The sequence below is a fragment of the Erithacus rubecula genome, assembly GCF_903797595.1.
Source record: "Erithacus rubecula genome assembly, chromosome: 18".
Classification (NCBI taxonomy): Eukaryota; Metazoa; Chordata; class Aves; order Passeriformes; family Muscicapidae; genus Erithacus; species Erithacus rubecula.
Genome location: NC_136670.1, coordinates 6,294,859 through 6,317,305, shown reverse-complemented (window position 1 = coordinate 6,317,305; position 22,447 = coordinate 6,294,859). Strand labels below are relative to the sequence as shown.

Here is a 22,447-nt window from a genome sequence, read left to right as displayed (position 1 = left end):
TTGACTTGATTAATTTAATTTTCACTGAGTTTTTCTTTCAGGTTTTGTGCACAGAAACCTGGGTAGACCAGATGAATTTATAAGATAGTTTATTCACCAAAGAAAGTGTCATTTCAACCTGCTAAAGTAAATTCAAGATCAATATGACCATGACAGGCACATCTGGGCATGGGTGGTGACGGAAATCAGCACAGGAGGGCTTTAAAATCTCTTCAAAATGGCTGTTCAAAATAAAATATAAATAAAATAGCTGCAGGACCTCAGAGGAGAATGAGAACAGTCAATAAAGGTCAGTTTGGGTGCTGGTCTCTTTTGCCAAGTAAGAAGTGATAGAGTGAGAGGAAACAGCCTCAAGTTGTGCCAGGACAGGTTTAGATTTGATATTAGGAAAAAATTCTTCAAGGTTTACCAAGCACTGGCAGAGCTGCCCAGGGCACCATCCCTGGGGGGATTTAAAAACACATAGATGTGACACCTGGGAAGATGTGTGAATGGTCCCTTGGCAGTGGTGGGTTAATGCCTGAACTTCATGGTTTTAAATGTTGGGTTGTTTCAAACTTAGAAACTGTGTCACTGTATCCAAATTAATAAATGCATCACTTGGGCAGCATCTGAATGTGTTCTTTTTGATAGAGAGGCAGACTGGGCACCTCTGTAAGGGCAGATAAATCCCTGCCAGATTAAAAACCAAACAACTTCACAGCTTCATTTCTTAGAAGCATGTCTTTATTTTCCACCCTTCTTCCATTAAAGTCTTCATTAAGGTAATTATTTGACATAATGCACCTCAATGAGATTAAATGACAGAAATTAAGCGGTAGCTGCTGCCAGATGCACTGAATTTTCTCATCTTCTGAGGTACTTGAAACAAGTATGTTTGGATTATAATTAAAAAAAAAAAAACCACCTGTTGAATTCATCTCCCCAGGTTTTTTAATGCCCTGTTGTTCTGATGATTAATCCAAGCACATTTTATGCCTACACAGCAACTGGGGGCTTTGTCATGGTGTTTCTGTAGAAAATGCCCTGTGCTCTATTGCTTGGGTGAAAGCAAAAAGATTTCCACTGAGCAGATAAAATTATCTGGAGCTGGGGATTCAAATAGCTGGGAGGAGAGAAACCCTTCAGACAGCAAACCATCTGAGCAGCACGTCTGCCATCAAGAACAACTGGAAAGGAGTTTTTCCTCAGGACAACTTCTCTTTTTGACATCAGCCATGCTGTCCCTGGTGCCAAATTGGGCTGTCATGTTTTCCCCAGACAGGGGAACTGGCAGGAGGCAGAGCTGCTGGAAATTGCTCTGCTCTCCTGAGAGGCATTGTTCCTCAGCCAGATAAAGGTGTGACAACACAGAAAACATTGTCATTATAAAGCTCTATTGCCCACTGGAGGGGTGAGCTGCCTTGCTTGGGTTTGCTTGATGGTGCAAGAGAGAAATGCTGAGCAGATTAACCAGATAGAAAAGTTAATTCATTCACATATTTTTTATTAAGTACAATCAATGTACAAGTCTCGTTATTTGCTGAGGGATTTTCGTCCCTCAGAGCCTCATTCTCACACCTCACTCCTGCTCATGGGGCTCTTGCTTTGGTTTTACTCAGCACATCCTTCCCATCCCACAGGCAGCAGGGAATGGGGAGCAGGGCTTTGTCCTGGGTCACTCACCCAGCTCCTGGGTGTCCCTCCTCCAAGGGGAGCCCTGCTGCTCCTGCTCACTCCCTCATTTCTCCCTGACTGCAGGAAATGCTCCAGCACTCCTGGTTTCTGTTTTGGGTGCTGGTGCAGGGCAAAGTTCAGGTCAGAGGTTTGTGTGCCACAGGCACAGGCAGGGCTGGGTGTCCCAGGGGCTGGGGAGCCTTTGGAGATGGGCACCAATGATGGTGCCAGTGCCAGCCCCAGCTTTGCTGCTGCCAGGGGTTTGTCACTCACCCAGACCTGCTGCAGCTTTGCCACCAGTGCAGATGTGGCCCTGGATCTGTATCCACAGCTGCCATTCTTCCCAGGAGTTACCAGGAGCTGACAGCCTGGCAGGACACACAGCGGTGGCCTGCTTGACTGGCTTATTCTTTGCACTTATTGAGATTTGAGGCTTCTTAATTATTTAGAGAAAAAAATTTAACCATGAGAGAGAAAAGCCCATGGATTGCTTTTACCTCCACCAGTGCAATAAACCCAGGGGACAGAAAGACACTCACACATAAGACAAATTCCACCCTGAAGCACCTGATTCCCTTGGAATTTTGTGGTGTGTTTTAGTGAAGGGATGGAGGTGAACTGACTCCATTTTCTCTGCCTCAGGTATATTAAGTAAAATATATGCTAAGTTCCTGCTTGTGGCTGGCTGGCAGGCAAGAATGAATGGCCTTAATATACTGAGGTGCAAGTATAAATAATCCAGCTCAGACAGTCTCTAGGAAAGATCTCATTCATAGCCACAAATCTGCATCTACCAGAGCAGAACAGGCAAGCAAAAAAAAACCTCTATCCAGAAGTATTTTCTGATTTTTAAGCAAACTCTATTTTTCATTTATCCTATCTAATAATACTATTAGATAGTAATACTATCTATATTATGTAACACCACTATTAGACAGTAATATTATCTATAGTATTTGCAAATTCCATTTTTATTGCATTTATCCTATCTTAAATATTTGCACTGTTATCACAATGGAGCAGAGACACTTCCATGCACCAAATTTTAGAAAAGGAAATCTTAATGGACATAAATAAAAGCAAAAAAGCTACTTCATAGCATTTTCCATATAATTCACAGTGAGTTTCCCAAATCCTGGCTCTTTCAACTGCAGATTGTGTCAGGTTTCACTCTGAACTCAGTGCCTCACATTTTGCAATAGAAAATTTCCAAATTAGTTGTAACTGGTTTCCAGCTTGCAACACAAACAGTAGAAATGAGGTAGAAGCAACACTGGTTATCCCAGAAGGCTGCTAAAAGCTGGGATGTGGATACAGCAGCCAATCCTCCAGGCATGTTTCTGGGCTCCCTGATTCCCAGAACTCTGAGCACATCACTGATCTCAGTGTTCAGGTACCCAGAGAAGCCCTGAGGTGTGTGACTTCAGCAAGAACCTCCAGGGGTTCACAGGATAGCACTGGCAGTTTGAGGAGGTGCTGAGGAAATGGAGCCAGTCCATCTCCATCCCCCAAGCCCTTCCCAAGGACTGAGGCAGAGGCATTTGTGTGTTCCTTTGCTGATGAGCAAAGATTAAATCTCAAATGAGATGTTTTCAACACACAAACTGAACATGAACAACTACCAGGATTTTGCACATTTCTTACTTAGATGCTATTCCAGTTGAACATTCTGTACTTTCTCATCCCACCTGGAAACAGCTGGGGAGATGGTTTCATATCTGAGAAGGGAGAGAGGCCAATTCTGTGAATTTATTTCCCAAGAGATTTAAAATAAAAAGGCCTGACTAGTCAGGGGTGATCCACAGCTTGGACAAGAGGTTTTCCTTTGAAGTAGGTTGAGAAACTGAAACAGCCAAGTTGAAAGGCTGGAAACTCCCTCTTTGCACTAGGAATCAAGCTGTTCAGACATTAAAGTGAGAACTCTGAATTATAGGAAGGAGCAGGTCAAGCCAAGGCTGTGTCTGGGATGGGGTGAATCACCTTTTCCTTTCACCAGGAGAGGGAAGAAATTGCTCCATGTGCCCAATGCTCTGCACTGCCAGGGCATCAGCAATGCCAGGCTCACAGCCACTGTGAGGGAGAGAGGAGCTTTGCCCTCATCTAGACTTTTTCAAAAAAGAGATGCCTAAATTCATGTGAGTTTTGCTCTCTTAGAGCAGCTGGTGATGCAAGTGAGGTCCTGGGCCCTGAAGGAGGTGAGTATGGTGCTCTTGTGGGGCTGATGGGAGGAAGGAGCTTTCTCTGGCATTAGAATAAATTCCTCTAAGAGCTGGGAGAGGTTTGCCCTCTGTCTGGGCACTGCAATGAGCAGTGCACACAGGAAAGACTGAAAAAATATTTGAAACCACAAACTGGGTGGAGGCTCCTGAGAAGCAAGAGCTGCTCTGATTTCACCATCTGTTTTTTCAGACTAACCAGAACAGCTCTGAGGAGGGAAGGCTGATGGATCAGAGAGATATTTAGGGAGAAGATCAGCAACAGGACCAGAGGTCATCTTTAGTCAGGCTTTTTTCTGTCCTTTCATGCCCTAAACAGCTGTGCAGGGTGCAGGGATGGAGTTCAGTGATGAAGAACTTTACAGACACCTGTTCCAGTGTTTGCTGGGTGTTTGTACCAGTTCCAGCTAAGGACTTGGAGCATTTTGTCACCCCCACTTTGTCACACCTGTTTGGTGTGACATCCGGCCATGGTATGATACCAAGTGAGGGTGGGCTTGTATTCCCCCCTGATGCATGCCACAGCTCTGCCTGCATGGATGGGGAGCTGGAGGCTGCTGTGCTCTCCCAGGGCTGTGCTCATCAGGTGTGCAGAGTGTGCTGTACCAAGTGCTTGTTGTTACAGAGTTATGGTGTTGACATTTAGATGTCACAGAAAATGAAATAACTCATAATTACAGTCTAATTGTTCTGCCAGAGTTTTATTCTTTCATAATATTGCATGAAGAGCTTTTATCTCTCCTTAGCATTACCATGGCTATTATCCCCCCAGGATGGCCTGCAGCATTTATCCACCCTGATTTCTGCTCTGGGAACTGCCAGTCTCTGTCCTGACTCCAGGCACATCCTCCCCTGCATGCTGGCAGGGGAGCACTGGGGATCAGCACTGGGATGGGTGGTTGAGGTGGGATGTATCACAGACAGTGCCCCAAAACCACAGAAGATGTGTCATTTTTCACAGCACAGCTCCAAGCCTTGCTGGTTCTGGCAAAGACTCACCTTTTGTTGCCCAAACCAGTTTCCTCTTACAGACATCAAGACTCCAGAAAGACTGGGACTCCCAGGGCTTCCACTCCTTTGTGCTGCCCTGAAAGCCAATCCTTCTACCTACTTCTCTCTTTTTGCTTATCCAGGCAGATTTCCTGGAGGATGAGCACACTGGAGCAGGTGGAGCAAGAGCTGTGAGCCCTGACCTGGTGCTGTGGCTGATGCCTGCAGGGGCCATGGGGTGTGCAGGGGATGCCATCCATGGGTTTTGGGCTCAGTGAAGAGGAAGGGACAGTTTGAGCCCATTTCCCATGGCACTTCCAGCACCCACAGCCAGCCCAGAGCAGCAGTGCTGGTGACACAGGGTGGGGAATCCCCTGACACAAAGGATGACAATATTTGTTTTCACAGGCTTTGTAAAACACACTGTGTCCTATGCACACTTGGCCTCACTCAAACCTGCACAGACCATCCTTTTCCATTCTGGTAATCTCTGCAGAGCTGCATAAATCCCAAGTGGTTTGGTTAAATGACTTATCAAATCAAATAACTGCAGATTTTTTTAAACTTTTTTGTTTTGTTTTGTTTACTATTTGGGATGCTTAGCCCTTCCAGGAGCTACCTAGAGCAGAGTTTGAAGGATGCACCTCTTAAAATATTAGTAGGGACAGTTCACAAATAAACTATATTCAGAAATTAAAGGCTCATGAATGGCTGGCCCTGGCCAAGCCCCTTGTTTGCAATACCTATTTTCATCTGTTTGATAATTTTGGGGTCTCAGACTGCAAACACAGCAAGGAAGCAGGGGAAGGGAGAAGGGATAATCTTCTTGTTTGTGAAAGTGGCCTCACTTGACTTGCTTTGAAAGCTCAAATTATAATTATTAGCTGAAGAAAAGTCACCAGTTATTTTGTGTCCTGAAGTCATTTGCAAGGCATGGTGCATCCCAGATTTAATAGCAACAGATCTTCAAAAGAGATGATAGAAACCAGAGAGGGAGGTACCCAGGAGCCAGGAGGAACCTGCCAGTGAGACAGGGATAAGAGAATCTTGAGATGACCCACAGAGCTGCCTGTGCTCCTTGAACCTGCCATTAAAAACCATCCCTGTCCCCATGAGAGCATGGGGAATGTTCCTTTCCCTGTGGCAGCACTGCCCCAGGCTCACTGGTACAACAAAAGGCTGGAGCCCCTCGGGCCTGGCACCAGCAGCTCCATCAGACACCCCCTGCCCACGGGAAATGCTGCTGGTCCTGTTACCTGAGAGAAGAGCCTGGAATGGTTTCACCCACAGAAGCCCACACCACTGCTTTCCTATTAATTGTTTTCCATTCCTTCAGTCTTCAGCGTTTTCCATAAAGCTGTTCCCTTCCACACCACCAGATGAGATGCAGCCCAGGTCTGGGAGCTGCTCCCTCTAGAGCTGTTCACAGATATCAGTAGAAAACCACCAGGTTTTTTTTTTCCCTACATTTTTTTGTTCATGAAGCAAAAACCCAGATCGATTTTGCACCTGTTTAATTCCTTGACAGCTGCCTTTTTGGCTTGATTTCTGAGGGCAATAACCCAGAAAGCCCCAAAGCAATTTACTTCTTGGCTGTGACTCTGAAAGAGAAGACATGTGAAGGTGATTTTGACAGAACTTCTCTCTCCTTTGTCTTTCTGATCGAGCAATAACTGCTGCCTCTGTCAGGCTGACTCATACCCCATCCCTATTGGCACTTGTCAGCCCTCAGGCTGCTCAGCAGAGCCACCAGCACCTTCCTGCCTGGTCCCTGCTGAGCTGCAGGAGTGCAGAAGTGGGAATCACTTCCTCACCATCACTGGCAATTCAAAATTTGGCCATTGCCTAGGGCCCTAGACCCTGTAACCAGCGTCTCAAAACCACTTGTGGTTTCTGTAATTCCACTTCACATTCACTGGCACCACATGGACACAGCCTCTGTGCCCCAGCTCTAACAGCAGAAGTTTTATGGGTTTCATATTTGTAGTAATGAAGCCCAAGGGAACAGAAAGAAGTTTTTCACAGATTTAGGTAGGAGGATACTTTATTCTAGCTTTCTTTCTTTAATATATAAAGCCTCAGAGTTCTTTTCTGTTCATAGGACTAAGGGAGCTGCCCAGTGAGGCTGTGTGAGAGGGATGAGCAGCAAGAAAAGTTCATGGACATCCTGAAGTGTTGAAGTGCCTGAGCAGCCTGGGCACAGTGCTGCTAACCTGGCCACAGAGCTGCACAGACACTCCTTCCCAAAAACAGCCCTGCCAGCATCCAGGGACACAGCCTTTTCCATTTGGGGACCTCAGGAAAATGAGGATTTCTCTTTCCTGATGTTTCAGAGTGGGTGGTGGCAGATATTCACAGAGGATGGCAGTGCTAGGCAATGCCAGCAGAGAAGGAAATGCTGATGTGTGTTAAGAGAACAAAATATGGAATGTTAGTTAAAAAAAAAAAAATCAATGTCTTTGGCCATCAAAACATTTAGATTTAAGTCAAGCTGAAAGAAAATATTTTAGGTAAGTGTCAAGCTGGGTAGACTCTTAAATACACAGCTCAGTCACATCCTGAACATCACAGTTACTGAAGGAGTCTGTAAAGGGAATATTAACCAATAATACAGCAAACCTCACAATTCTGACAACAAAATCCCCCAGTGGGTGCACTGGGCAGACACACATTCCCCCCCAGCCCAGCCCCAATCTGGTGATGGACACAGAGCAGCTCAGGGACTGGCAGGAGGAGCTGCTTCAGCAGAGTGCTTTAATGCTGTTGTTATCTGCACTAATAACTGCTGGATTGTCAGTGCTACAGAGCAAAACAGCCAGGAAATAATTGCCTGCAATTATCCTGCACAGTGTTCCAGGTCAGAACCAAAACAAAGCTTTTTCCAGAGTCTGCAGGAGTTTGCTTTGGTTTTGTTTCCTGATCCCACAAAGCAAATTCCTGGAATGGATTTGAGGAAGCAAATAAACCCCAACTTCCCTCTCAGGACATTTGTCCTGCTCCTCTCCCACACACAGTTCTATGACACATCCTGAGGACTCCCAGCATCACTGTGACATAGCAGCAGTGGGATGAAGTGCTGGAATTGTGTCTGTGTTAGAGTCACTCCAGAGCACCAAAATACACAATCCCTTGGATTATGTGAGAAAACATGTGCCCACACTCCCAGTCCTTCCCACAAAAGTGCAGTAAGGGACAGGAGCTGCCAGGCCTCCCAAACCTGGGGCTGCACAGGGTGAGGCTGGCTGGGACACAGAGGACCAGTGGAACCCTAAGGAAAACAAATGGAAAGAGAAGAAGAGAATAATTGGCCTTTAAAACTGACCCAAAGGTGAATGAAATATCATGGGAAGTAGTGAAAAACTGCATGGTTTGTTTTCTGCCAAAGAGCAGCATAAGGTTTCCCAGAGCAAAGGAGAGAATACTATTTGCCACAGCAAGACAAGACTCTGGGGACAGAGTGCTGCTCCTTGTGCTGAGGCAAAAGGCATTTTATCCACACAGGTTTAAAAGTCAGCCTGTGAAACTCTGGGCTTGAATCACCCAGCATCAGAATGATCCTTCACACTTTGGGTATGTACTTCAGCCTCTGGGATCAACAGGACACCTCTGTCTTTCATTAAAATCTAATCTAATAAAAAAGAGAATTCTCCCCTCGCCCTTTCCTCCACTCCAGAGTTTAGGGAGCCCTTAGCACAATTGCTCCTTCAATTTGAAAATGCATTTTCTGACAGATTGCAGAGATGTCAGGAGCAAGCATGAAGCTGGCAGCAAACTGTGGCTACTGCTGACCATCAGGGAGACACTGGATACACCAGCTGGACACAGATACCTCAGCCTCATAGTTGGAAAGATTTGGAATCTCTCAGTCCAGGACTGGTTAAGCCTTCTCCCTCAGCAGTGACTGTGCTTGTTTGGGACAGGGATGGCCACAGGAAAGGCAGGACGAGGATGTCACTACCCCATGTCCAGGGAAGGAATTCCTCTGCCCCAGCCCAAGCAAAGAGGAAAGGCTGTGGATCTCCCTGGCATCACTCTGCTCCCATCCTCCTGGGGATGAGGAATAAAGGACTGCTCCCCTCAGCTCTCCTCGTCCAGTGAAGCCCGTGCCTCGGCTGGGGACACAGGCACGCACAGGCCGGGCTGCCACTCACTGCTGCTCTGCCTCTGCGCCTCCCCACCCTGGGATATCTCACCTGCACCTCCATCCCCTTCCTCCCCATCCTCCTCCTCCTCCTCGGAGCGCTGGGACACGGCGGGTTCAGCCGGGGGAAGCCGGCAGGAGGCGATGCGGGGTTCGGGGGAGCCCTGGTGGTTCCCGGGGTCCCGGCGGCTCCGGACAGTCCCGGGGGATTCACGGGAGCTCCTGGAGAGCTCCGGGGAGTGGCGGAATCCTGGCCGCTCCCTGCCCCTCCAGGCGGAGAGTTTGCAGGGGAGAGGGACGCCAGGAGCAGAGCGGCTGCAAGACTTGGGGTGAATGATGGAAAAAAAGGGGAGGGAGGAGCCAGGGTGGGCGGGAATGCGGGGAGGGGGCTCGGGGCAGCCCCGGTCCCCGCCGCCAGCGCACGGTGCGCGGGGCTGCGCCGCTGGCTGCGGGCACGATGGAGAACGGCTCGGGCAGCGGCAACCAGAGCCTGGGCAGGATGCCCCGGCAGCCCCTGGAGCTGCAGGTGGTCACCATCCTGCTGGTGCTGCTCATCTGCGGCGTGGGCATCGCGGGCAACGCCATGGTGGTGCTGGTGGTGCTGCGCACCAAGCACATGGTGACCCCCACCAATTGCTACCTGGTGAGCCTGGCCGTGGCCGACCTCATCGTGCTGCTGGCGGCCGGGCTGCCCAACATCTCCGAAGTGGTGGCTTCTTGGGTGTACGGCTATGCCGGCTGCCTGTGCATCACCTACCTGCAGTACCTGGGCATCAACATCTCCGCCTGGTCCATCGCTGCCTTCACGGTGGAGCGGTACATCGCCATCTGCCACGCCATCAAGGCGCAGCTCCTGTGCACCGTGTCCCGCGCCAGGCGCATCATCGCCTCGCTGTGGCTCTTCACCTCCCTCTATTGCCTCATGTGGTTCTTCCTGGTGGACACCACCCAGGTCACCTTCTCGGATGGGGCGCAGGTCATCTGCGGCTACCGCGTCTCCAGAAGCCTCTACATGCCCATTTACTTCTTGGATTTTGCCGTCTTCTATGTCATCCCGCTGGGGCTGGCCACTGTCCTGTACGGGCTCATTGCCCGCATCCTGTTCGTGAGCCCCGTGCCCGGCAGCCCGCAGCACTCCTCCCTGGGCTCCCTGCACCAGGGCAGCTCCCTCAAGCTCTCCTGCCGGGGCAGCAGGGGCCCCCTGAGCTCCCGCAAGCAGGTAGGGGCTCCCCGCTGGCCGGGAATGCCGGGCTGCTCTGCCGGGGCTCAGGGGCATCCTGGCAGCGGCCGAGTGCCACAGCACTTTGTTTGCTTTAGGGAGGGAGTGGGGAGTGTTGGTTTGCTGCAAAGGAGCCCCTCAAGCCCAGCTGGGGTCTGGCAGCACAAACGGGCTCCCCCTGCTTCGGTCGGGCTTGGTGGAGCAGGACAGCTGGGGAGAGGCAGGAGCGCAGGCACTTTTGCTGGTTAATTAATTATTGATTGCCTCCCCGAGCAGAAGAGGGCTGGTCACGTTATGCCAGTGGGACTCACCTCTCAGACAGCGTCCTGTGTGGGTGAACTCGGGTTTAAAGGAGCAAAGAGAAATGAAAGCTGTCTTCTCTTGGAGCCCAGCCCTGGCTGCAGCCCCTGGTCCGTGCAGCTGGGCTCAGTGTCACAGTGGTGTGTTTGCATTTTGGTGATTCCTGTGTCTCTCAGCTGCCTGCTGCCTCCCCATATCCTTCTCCCATCTCCTCCTGTCCTCATTGCTCGTCCTTCTCTGCTCACATGGACAGTCACTGCCTTGTGTCCCATCCCTCTGGACAGGTCAGTATGTACAGGTGGGACAGTCCCATTCTGAACAGGCAGGGCCCATTCAGCTTTCTTTTAAATGAGAGGGCTGAATCTGGGAGTTTGGTTTGAGTCGTTGAAATCATTATTTCTGTAGTGATTTCCAGATGGCCCACAGTAGACTTTAGCCTGCCCTGAAGTCCTCATGTTTGCAGCTCAGTAGTTTGTTGCCTGCCTTGCACAGGAACCTCCATTCCCCAGGAGAGACGAGTCAGGGTCACGGAGGGGAAACAGCTCAGAGGACGTGTATTTCTCCATGAACTGCTAAATCTTTCCACTCCAGCTTTTCCTCCCTTTTTCTCTGGCAGGTTTAAAGCAAGTGCTGACTTCTTCAAAAGCATTTTCCTGCTCTCCCATGCCCGCTGGCTGCTGCAGGAGCCTTGGGCAGGGTGTTTGGCAGCGAGGGCTGGTTGATGGATCTCTCCTTCCAGAGCAGCTGCTGGGGGGGCTGGAGGGGCTGTGCTGCTCCCCCTGCAGTGCTGTGCTGTGGAGTGGCACAGCATGCTCCAGCATCATTGGGACAATTGGCTGCTGGGGCATTCCAGCTCCTGGAAACACCTTGTGCTCTCTTTACTCTTACATCAGAAGTTTACTAGAAATTGTCCTTACCTCCCAAAATATCCTGGCATGCAAAGACTTCCCCTGAGCGGCCTGACATCACAGTGCTGCTATCACAAGGAATAACGATGGCACTGAGTTTTTAACTGTAGAGCAGTTTTCCATGGCTTCCAGATGGTGTGTGTGTGTAGCTCTGCAGGTGCCTCTGACCCGAGTACAGCCATTCACATCAACATTTCTCCTCTGGTCTCCCTTTATAGGGGAACTGGCTCTTCCAGACCCCATGCCCAGAGCTCCCTGGGAAAGGTCCTACAGGGGCTCTCTCAGGGATTTTTCTCCCATCTGGATGGATGAGGGAGATTTTCTGTGGCTGTGCTCCCACACAGCCCCAGAACTGCACTGCTTTCGGGGTGTGAAGATGCTGCTGTTCTCTCACTGGTGCTTCCAAAAGCACCTAAATCCTGAGCAGGACAGCACAAAGTGTGAGCTTGGCTGTATTTATAATTTCTACAAACATTTCGATGTCCATAATTCTCTTTCAGGAGAGAGACCACTAGAGGGAGTGGGATTCCTAAAAAAAAGGATATGCAACTCAGAATGATGGTGCAGGAACAAGGGGGGAGGATACTGGCTGGGGAGAAGCATCTGTGGCTTCCAGGAGAGGGGCAGAGGCTGGACACAGCTTTGTGAGACACCACATGTACATTCTCTCATTCCCAAAAGGCAACAAACTGTGGCAGCAAACAAGTTTCAGTCTTAGCAACAGCCTCAGCACTCACTGTATCACTGCAAGATCTTATTTTTGGAAGTGTCCTCACATTTCTATTAAACCACACACAGCAAACCCCTTCTATTTTAGCCATAGCTTGGTAATAGTCTCTTTCTTCTTCAGGGAAAGTTTTGTTGCCACAAGTAATGACTCTCAGTTTCTACTCATGGCATCACATAGTTTCTTTTGATGAAGTAAAAAAAAAAGTAAAAAAGCTGAGAGACTCTGAATATGATCCTAGTGCTTATGTCCATACTAAGAACTGGATTATTGCACAACTCCCCTTCCAACTTTTGAAACACCACTGCCTAGATATGCATGTGGCATCAGTGTTTAGTCATACTTTCCTCCTTGGGGACTTGTGTATTTTGTTAGTATTTGTCTGAGGAGGATTGTCACTTACCAGAAATAGCTGTTGAAATTATTAGGATGACTGGTGTTTCAGTGCAAAACTCCAATTTCCTTAACAAGCTTAGATTGTGCTGAGGGCAATTACTGCTCACTTCTGAGTTTTCAGTTTCTTTTTGTTCCCAATATGTTTATGTAGTACTCCCCTAGTGTGCTGAAAATGAAAGTAACCCATGGGCCATGGTAAGTAGCTAAGTAAGCCCTATATCAGCCCAAGTAATAGAAGATTCCTGACAGTCTCCTCTGCTTTCAGGGTCGCTCTGTACCAGGAGCCTATTCCCTGAAACAATATAGGTGGTGTAGGGAATCAGGAAACCTTAGGAAAGAAGATGAAGTGTATCCCATGACACCCCTAAAACTGAGATTCCCACCTTTAGACAGTATTTTCCCCATTTATTTACTGTAATGTACAATTTTCAAATTTGCTTTCTAGTACAGACATTCCCATGGTTATCCCAGTCCATTTCGAGGATAGTGAATACTTCTTCTAAAGAGATTAGAGATTTAAAACCTATAATTTCCTGGTTTACTTATGCAAGATTATTTATTGATGAAAATGATTTCAGCAAGAAACAGCGCCATGGCTTGGGTGTTTCCTTTAAATGCTTAGAGAGAGAAAGCAGCTGTCTGCAGCTGGGAAAGCTGTGCTGGAGACTCAGCAGCATCTGGCTGTTCCTGTTTTGCATCTCTCCCCACGCAGGTGACCAAGATGCTGGCTGTGGTGGTGGCTCTGTTCGCCGTGCTGTGGCTGCCGTACCGCACGCTGGTGGTGGTGAACTCCTTCCTGGACCCTCCCTACCTCAACACCTGGTTCCTGCTCTTCTGCCGCCTCTGCATCTACCTGAACAGTGCCATCAACCCCATCATCTACAACCTCATGTCACAGAAGTTCAGGGCTGCCTTTAGGAAGTTGTACAAGTGCCAGGAGAAGAGTGCTGGGCACCCTGCCCCGTGCACCACCCCGGTGTACTACAGTGCAGTGAAGGATTGCTCTCACAACAGCTCTGAGCACAGCCTCACCCTGCAGGAGGATCTGAGCAGGCTCCCTGCAAAGAACAATAAACAAATCCTGTGAGCCTGAAACGCAGGCACTGAGCTATGAGGCTGGGAGAGTGCCAAGAATTGCTTTGGCGTGGCAGTGAGCTTCATTCAATACTTCTTCAGGGCATTTAACAAAACATATTGTTATAGGCAAATTAATTTGCTTTTCCTTAGTGCTAATTTATTCTTGTTTGGTGGAGTGTTAAGCCCATGTCAATACTTAGCATCTCCAAAGCATCTGTTGTTAAATAGAGCAGTGCTACCCCACTTTGTGTTATGTGCAAATGCTGAGTTGGGCCAAAGCATTGAAAGGAATCCCAGGAACAGAAGGGAATTCAAGTAAAAAATATATCTCTTTTTAGAGTGGGTCTCTCCTACCCAAATGGACATGGCTGTAACACAGACACCCCATGGAAGCTCCTCCTCTGGAGTCCTTTTGAAGTTAATGGGAACAATTAGGCACTTCCAGGTGTCTGCTCTCATCTCAGCATTCCCCTGTGAGGAATACACATCCCTACAGAGGAGATTAATGTCTCCAAGATACGAGGCCATTGACTGTAAAGGGACTCTCAGGGGGAGACTCCTACATTAGGAATAGCCAAAGTTGGGTGTTGTGAGCCTCCTGTCAAGTTTCTGGAAACACAGAAACCCAAGGTGGAGACCAGATGATTTGCTACAATGAACTAATAATGAACAAACTAATAATGAGTGCACCCTATTGTAACAGAAGTACTTCCAAAGTTGTGATCTGAGTTTCTTTTGGATAATTTTATCTTTCCTGTCCAAATTCCTCTGGTTGCTTCAGCTGGAAACTGTACTCTTGTCCTGTAAGTGTGGGGTAGTCATGCACCATAGAGCAGTGTTGCTCTCTGCCCCAGCTACAGGGGTGAAGATTTCAATGGCAGCTGAAGAAATTCTCTTATTTCCTGGGAATAACTTGTGAAGTCCGTTAAGTGTTTTGTGACTACTGACACAAATATTTATTGCTGCTGTCATTTTGTAAGCAAAGTAGATATTCATACCTTGCAGGAGATCAGTCCAAGGACACTTGCCCCAGACTTGCAAGAGACTATCTGGACTATGAGTAAAATCAAAAAGATTACACATGAGCCAAACCCTAGGGCTCTTGCCAAATAAAACAAATGTCTGCCACCAGTAAACCTCAAGTGACTGTGAAGTATTACTTGAACAGCCAGTGCAGCCTCACTAGTCAACACTGGCTTTCACCAAACTATAGTGTTAAAAGATCTTAGAATTTTGCATCCACTCTGTGTGGATGCTATTTGTGTGTGATATTTTCAAGGGCACAAGATGTTAATTAACCATTCTGCATCTACAGGAAATCACTTTGCTGGGTGAGTCAGGACAAGAGCTCAAGTGCTCTCAGTGTGTTGGAACTGTCCAGGACCTATTTTGTTGTTTGTAGGGAGGTTTTGCATGTATGATTATTGTATTGCATGATATTAAACAATCTATGTAGCCTAAAATGGATATAGGATGAAGAAAGATAATATTGGCTTTTTGTAATTATTTTAAACATAATGCATTTGGAATTTAAGGATTCATGCTATTTTTGCACTGTTTTGTGTATACTGTATAATGAGAATTTAGGAATAGAGTTCCTATTTATTATTAAGAATGTTCTGCACAGAGATTTGTGATTTACTTATTGAAGAAAATGGAGGTGTTTTTGCTAACGTGAGGATTTGCTTCTAATATTTTTTATAGTACAGACTTTTTTCCCCCTTAGAACAGATTTTTTCCTTAGCAGCTCAGAACAAGCCATCAATAGAAGCATGTGCAGACAAACAGAGCAGGAAGGATCAGGGTAAGGTGGAGGAGAGGGAAGGGCATCCCTGGTGAGTGCTGGTGCCTCCCTGGGGCCTTGAGCACAGGCAGATCTCCTCAGGATGGGCTGTGCTGTGTCCTGAGCCCTTCACCCTGAAGCTGTGAGTGCAGAGAGCTGGATGTGGGAGGAGGATTTACTGCCTGAGCTGGGAAACCCACCTGCATCCTGACCTAAGGCACTTCTCAGGCATGGGATGTGCAGTTAGACAGACAGCCTTCATCTCTGTGAACACCTGCATTCCGAAGTATCTCCAGCAGGATGTTTTCCACCTCCTCATCACATTTCCAATCTTCACTCTTCCCTTTTCTGCTTCTCTCCCCAGATGGAGACACCCTAATAGCATTATTTTTTTATTTAAATTTCAGCCTCAGATCAACAGCTAATTGATAGTTCTGAAATATTTGTTCAACATACTTGAGATTCAATTAAAAACTGGTTCTCTTTCCTCTTTTCTGCACTTAGCTGCTAAGTACTGCATGACCCTTTGCTATTTTTTGAGAAGTAATTAGCAGATAAATTCTCCTGGAACCACAAGGTCTCCAACAAATGCACCAAAGCATTAAACTCTGTAGATGAGGAATGAGTTCTCAGTCCTTCCCCCTGCATGTATTCTGATACTTTAGGAGGAGCTGAGAGACTTTTAGGTGGAAGTGGAGGCAGAAGGTCAGCACTCAGCTTGCTAAGGAGATGCTGGTCGAGGGATGCATGCTGCTGGGAAATAAATCACTAGCAGAAAGGAATTAAAAGAAATAACTCATCACTGTAATTTCCTTTGAATGTTCAGGGTCTGAATAAAAACCTTAATTCCTTGTAAGGAATCAGAGAGCTCCCTTGAAGCTTCAGCCTGCATTACCTTGTACCTTGCAACATCCCACCCTGCTCATAAAGTCTCAAGCTGTATTTCACCCTCAGCATTTATTGGTCTCAACAGCATGAGTGTGGGCTGTGAGTTTATAAACATGCCAGCAAATAAAGAATCTCTTGCTCCTAAGTAATTTATCACATTGAAGTGCAACTCAACGTGATCAACCTGTTACTCTCCTAATTAAAGCTCATTATTTCTAACCCCTGCCCTTTCAGGGGTTGTTAACCTGGTAAAACACCATCTGGTTTCTTCAATTACAGACGAGTCAGTCCCCTGGCAGGAGAGGAGGGATCTGGCAGTGCTGCAGAGCCCTGGGGTGAGGGGAGGAATGTGTGAGTAGGGCAGACAGGGGCATGGAGGGGGCAGAGGTTTGGGGAAGAGCTGATGGGAGAGAGGGGAGTGAGGTTCATGGTGAACCATAGGCTGGCTGAAGCTCCTGGCATTCATCAGGGAGTTTCAGCTCAGGAGACACCACATCCAGCACTTTCACCTGAATTTGGCTGGTCCCAGTGAGAGAGGCCACACAGTAATTGCCTGTGTGCAGGGCATGGATGAGACCTCAGCAAGGGTTATTTACTCTGGCAGAAACCACAAATTTAAGCAAATTACTAAAATCTGTAGCTAAAGCTCCTATCAGGTTGTCTTCTTACTTTGTCTCTAGATTTGGGTGGTGGGAAGTAGGGGAAATAGGGCATCTGTGCCAGCCTGGGTCACAGGAGAGTGGCCATGCAGGTGGTTTTTTGGGAGAGCCTCTCCACTGTGATGCTGGTCAGCACTCTGAAAGCCAGCCTGCTCCAGTGACCCACAAAATACCAGAAGTTCCCTAAAAAGAGGGATTAAAAGACCATGAGAGCATCCAGCACCTTCCTACAACCAGAAAAGGCTTCCACTCCGTGGTACCCAACCACACTTCCAAGATAAAATAGTGGTACCTTGAATGAATAATATTCAGATCACCAAAGAGGATGCTGAGCAATTGCTTAAATTTTTAAGAGCCACAAGAAAGAGTGCACCACACATTAGGGGAAGAAGCAGATGCAGCCCTTTATCAATCTGGTCTGACCCCAGCTGTTTCTTTCAACTAATTAGTTCAAGCAGATCATAAAATTAAAGAGCTGCTAATAAAACCTGGGGATAGTCCAACAGCAATATGAATGTAATCGCTCACAGTTACTTGTCTATTTTGTAATTCCTGTTTCTCAAGGCTCTTGGGCCAGTGCTGCCTCCAGGCCTGCCCTCACTTGGGGGTTTTTCCTCAGGACTATTCAAACCAAGGCAGGAGTTCCAGAACTGCCCTGGGACACACAGAGGATCAAAGTTTGCCAATCCTGTGGGACTGACTTTAATTTACTGAAATACCCCCAGTTTAGCAACATATTTCTGTCCTGCCAGGGTCTAAATGAAGGCTTCAATGGGAGGGCACTGCCTGTGCCCCAGATCTGGGCTGCTTCCCCAGATGGTGCCTGAGGAAGGGAACATGATGGCAACACCACCAGTTCCTGTGCCATGGGTGATGGACAGAAAAATTAAGGACAATTTGTGCTTTATAATTGTTGAATTTTCTTTAATAACCACTCCATGAATTGGGCTCTGAGTGTGCTGTTTCTATAGAGACAGGGTGCTGTGAGTGCACCAGTGGCTGCTCATTGCTCTGCCAATTGGGAATTAATGACTGAAAACACAACCTCTGCAGCCTGTAAGAACTTTACCTGCTCACAGAGATGGCCCTGGGGTGGTCCTGGTGCTAACAGGTGCTCAGCAAGGGCCCACTGGGCTCCCACTGGTTGATCCTGTCCTTGTGGGCACACTGTGGATGGTTGCTCAGAGGAAATAAATTAAAAGCAACTTTTTCCAGAGGAGAGGGTTCCACCCTAAGGCTCCTTGGTGCCAGCCCCAAGCTGGCCACGGGATGCTCTTGCTGGGGGTGCCTGTTCCCTGATGCATTAATGCTCCTGGGGCTCAAGTTAGCTTCCTCCAGGAAGGGTCCTGAAGCAAAGGCAGTGGTGTGGAGCCAGACCCATTCCTGGCTCCTGGGCCAGAGAGGACCACAGGAATCCTTCTGCATGTTCCAGCACCTTCTCAGTGTCAGGGTCACCTTCACCCCAGCTCTGACCCTTCCTCTCGTGTGAAGATGAAGACCAAAAGAGAGGGTGGCTCCTGGGAGCCCCCATGCCTCACAAGGACAGCGGGGAGCAGCCTGGCTGTGCCCAGGATGCCTGGGCAGGTCACTGTCAGGGGACACTGGGGCTCAGATTGCACCTTCCCTCCAGCAGTGGAGGGTAAGGCTCCTGCCCTTCTACACAGGATCAGGCCAGTGCTTTTAGCTGGCTTCTCACATATCAGACACCTCCCTGCCTGCCCTTGGGGACACTTGGCTGGACACTGTGGGGACATTATCCCAGAAACCAGCAGCTATCGAGGCAGAGAGCCCAGCACTGACCCCCCTACCCTGGGGAAGCTGCAGACTTTTTGTTCTGCCTTTATTAATGCTTTTAAAGCAATGTGTCATTGCTTCAGCAGCAGAGCCACCTCCCTCCCTACTGTCTGTGTAACACATGAGCCAAAGACCTGTTCCATTCATCAGCCTGAGATTTATGAGGTGCACAAGGCTCCAGTTACCTTGCTGACCCTGACAAATGAATGAATGCTGGTTCCTTCCATATTAGAAGCAGAGCAAGCCCAGAGGAGAGCAAAACCATCATTTCATCAAACTTAGCTCCTTAAGTCTCTACCAGGGCATGAAATCTTCTGCCATGAGACCCCTCACACTCACAGAAGCCGGGGCAGCACTCCTGCCCGTGGAGGATGAGCCTGCCTCCCACCAGCCTCTCTGCACAGTCCAGCTTTGCTCATAAGAGACACTCCAGAAATAGAAAAAGGACTGAAGGCTTCAGCTACTCTGGATTCCTGGGCTGCAGCTGGGCCCTGCCCATCCATCCTCCCCCATACAGCACCCAGCTGCCATTTCCCTCTACCTCGTGCCTGGCTTTCCTCTCAGCTGGGCTGTTTCAAGAGCAGGAGGATGGGGGCACAGGCAGTGGAGAATCTCTCCTCTCCAAACCCAGGAGGAGCAGCCAGTGATGCACAGCTCAGGATGAGCATGGCAGCAGCCCTGGGGTCAGGAGGCAGCACAGGGACCTGTCAGCATGGCCTGGGCAGGCTCTGGGCCAGCGAGCTGCCTTTCCTCCTGGCCCTGTGCAGCCCCTGCCAGAGGCCAGCATGATGGGAGCATATGCAGTGTGCTCAGAGAGTTGCAGGGTCCTTAAATGCTGCCTAAAAGCAGTTAGTGAAAACAACTCTTTGCAAAGTAACCACATCAATAAAAAAAATGCAAAATTTTGGAACAGATAATTTAAAAAAAAAGTTAACATCAGATGCCACCAATGAAATTCTGCACTGCTCTCTGCTTTAAGACTGGGGTGAGTGTGCCACCACGGAAAGAAACCTGGAGATTCCCCTGCAAAAATCCACATGGGTAGAGTGAGCAGATAACTGTTTATTATTGCACATAATCCAGCAGAACAACCGACAGAAAACTCTGGACAGTAGATACTACAGAGATTGTAGTAAACAGCTTGCAAAATCTGTGATGAAGGTAAGTTTGTGTGAAGAGTGAAAGGTATCTGCATCTTTGTAAGACCTGAAAAGTATAACACAAAATCCTAGTCAGTTTTGAAAGCATGCACTTTGAGGTAAATCTGGTATTTTGCATCTAAGAAAATGAAATCCCTAAGGGGCTCTCTCTGTGTATATATATCCATATCTCAGTGCAATATGGATACAGTTATACGTCACATAAAAGCAAATCTACCTACTTTTCTCAGAAGGTTACTAGGAGGAAAGCACATTACTGAGTGCATATCACATGCATAAAAAATAGGGGGTGGGGAAGGAATTACCTTAGCACTGTTGAAAAAGATCAATTTTTGTGCTTAGTGATAAATAAAAGCCCCTCAGGTCTCTCAATGGAAATTGTCTCAGTGGTGAATAAGAGCAGTTGGCATATTGAAACTGCAGAGCTGGCAGGTGAATGCCATCAAATGAAGATAAAACATCAAAGGCAGCAGAGCCTGGGGTTTGCAATACATTTATATTAAAGGAAAGAAAAAAAAAAAAGAAAATAAGCAAATTGCTACTAAACTATGCTCTGTGGAAGTGTAGATGATGCTGCACAGCTTTCTCAGGACTGGTACAGCCACATGGCTTTTAGGAAAGGATCACATTCACTTCCCCACACTTAATACCACGTATTTGCTACTGTGGCAATGTTCCTGAGCTGATAAGGTTAAAAAATAGACTTGGTTCACAAAAAAAGTATTGAATTATTCTCACTCTCTTATGCCATAACTAGAGTAGTTAAATTAGGCAGGTTTTGCCCTGTGTCTCCAGTGAGTGTAATCCCCTGTGTGTCTGCCACTCTGTCTCTGAAATCCTTTCAGATTGACCTTTGAAGCAGACTGGGCATCTGTTTTTTTCCTTAACTATCATTTCCCCATTCCTTCCAGTCCAACAAGGTTTTCCTACCCAGTCCTGTGCTGTGGGACTTCAGGATACACAGAGGTGCACAACCAACTATAAATAACATCTCTTAAAAAAACATTATCTTAAAAAGGGATAGAAAATACACATTGCTCTTAAAGAAGAAACATGTCCAAGCACTCAGCCTCACACTAAACTGTAACTTCATCTGTGCTGACTTTCTAAGCTTGCACTGCTAAGGATCAGAGCAGATCATGGTGGAAAAATCTCCTTCCAAAGGTCACTCCCTGTGGCAGCTTTGGGAAAATGGGTGCAAATCGCCCAGGCCTCTCAGCCTCACACACACGAGCAACAGCTACAACTGCCCCACTGTACTCTGCCACTGCTCAAAGCCTGGCTGCTGCAGATTTCTGAGCCCAACACCCAAATACACTGCACTCACTCACATCTCTGCACCTTTGCTCTTTGAGGAGTAATGCAACCTCTCCCACGATAGCCACCCTGCATTCTCTGGCTGGAAAATCAGTTTGTTGGGTGCAATAAGAGGCCAGGACCTCCTGCAGCCTGGCACACCAAGGGGAGGAACCTGCAGGTGTATGGAGGCATTTTCAGCAAGAACCTCCTTTTCACTTTAACTCACAACATTTTCATAGAAATAAAGGGGTAAAGGGACAAATTCAGCACACCTACTGCCTTTCCCCTTACAGCAGGAAGCCACCTACTGCAAGACACTTCTGTGCAGAGCATTGCTGGTGGCAGGAGAGGGCTTGGATGGTGCCTGGTCCCAAAACAGGCCCCATCTCCACCCAGAGCACCCCCACAGGCACCAGCAGCCTTGGATCCACCAGTCCCTCACACCCCACCCCGCAGCCCCATCCGTGGTGCATCGGCCGCCACGGGCAGGACTCGGGTCACACTTCAACAAGCCCAATTTCAACTTGCTCCCCCTCTCAGTCCTCCATACATGGAAAATGATGCCAGGTGACAGGGGAAAGGAAAGACTTTTTGTTCATCCCTTTGGATGACTTCCAAGCACGGAGAGCAGCGTGTCCGCCCCGAGGCACGGCACGGCCCTCATGAGTCATTCTGGTTCTGTATTGCTTCATCTCCATGCCATGGATGACAATCTTTGGAAAATCTCTGACACCGAGTCAACCAAGGGAATAAAAACACATCAGTGTGCACACATGAGACCTTCTCACTCATTTTCCTACAGCTACAGATAAATCCCTCATCCCTGGCATGGCAGGACAGTTGATGGCTTTGGTGAGAATAATTTAAGGCAACTGCTATTTTATACAAAGAAGAGGAGACCACGGTGCAGAAACCCTGGCTTTTCCTTGGTAGATTGCAGAGGCCAGCCACAGCCTGGGAGCAGGAAACTGATCTTCAGACACTTGTTTAAGGTTGGTGTTTGCAGTGCAACCTTGGGATCTCAAGTCCTCCTCTTAGGTGTTTCCAGGTGGCTGAACTTTAATCCCCGCCAAGGTCTGAGGTCTCCACCAGCAGCAACGCCTGGCCCAGACACAGATAAATGAGAAAGTGAGAGCAAAACACATGACAGCACATCACCACAGCTGTCTGCAAGGCTTTCACCTGTGCAGGCTGAGTGAGACTAAAAACATGACAAAAAGCAGTACCCACAGAA

At 47.9% G+C, this 22,447-nt stretch overlaps 2 protein-coding genes across 2 annotated transcripts in view; one reads left to right on the top strand and one right to left on the bottom strand.

Annotated features, from left to right (window-relative positions):
• Positions 1-9,392: 9,392 nt before the first annotated feature.
• LOC306810018 (thyrotropin-releasing hormone receptor-like) lies at positions 9,393-20,444 on the top strand. The gene is made up of 2 exons (XM_079322045.1): positions 9,393-10,222; positions 13,266-20,444. The coding sequence occupies exons 1-2, from the start codon at positions 9,461-9,463 to the stop codon at positions 13,638-13,640; spliced, it is 1,137 nt and encodes a 378-aa protein (XP_079178171.1). The 5' UTR covers positions 9,393-9,460; the 3' UTR covers positions 13,641-20,444.
• Positions 19,797-22,447, bottom strand: part of JPH2 (junctophilin 2) — a 33,321-nt gene continuing 30,670 nt past the window's right edge. The window contains exon 6 of the mRNA XM_079322042.1: positions 19,797-22,314. The gene's annotated coding sequence lies outside the window, so the exon portion shown is untranslated. The remainder of the gene's footprint in view (positions 22,315-22,447) is intronic.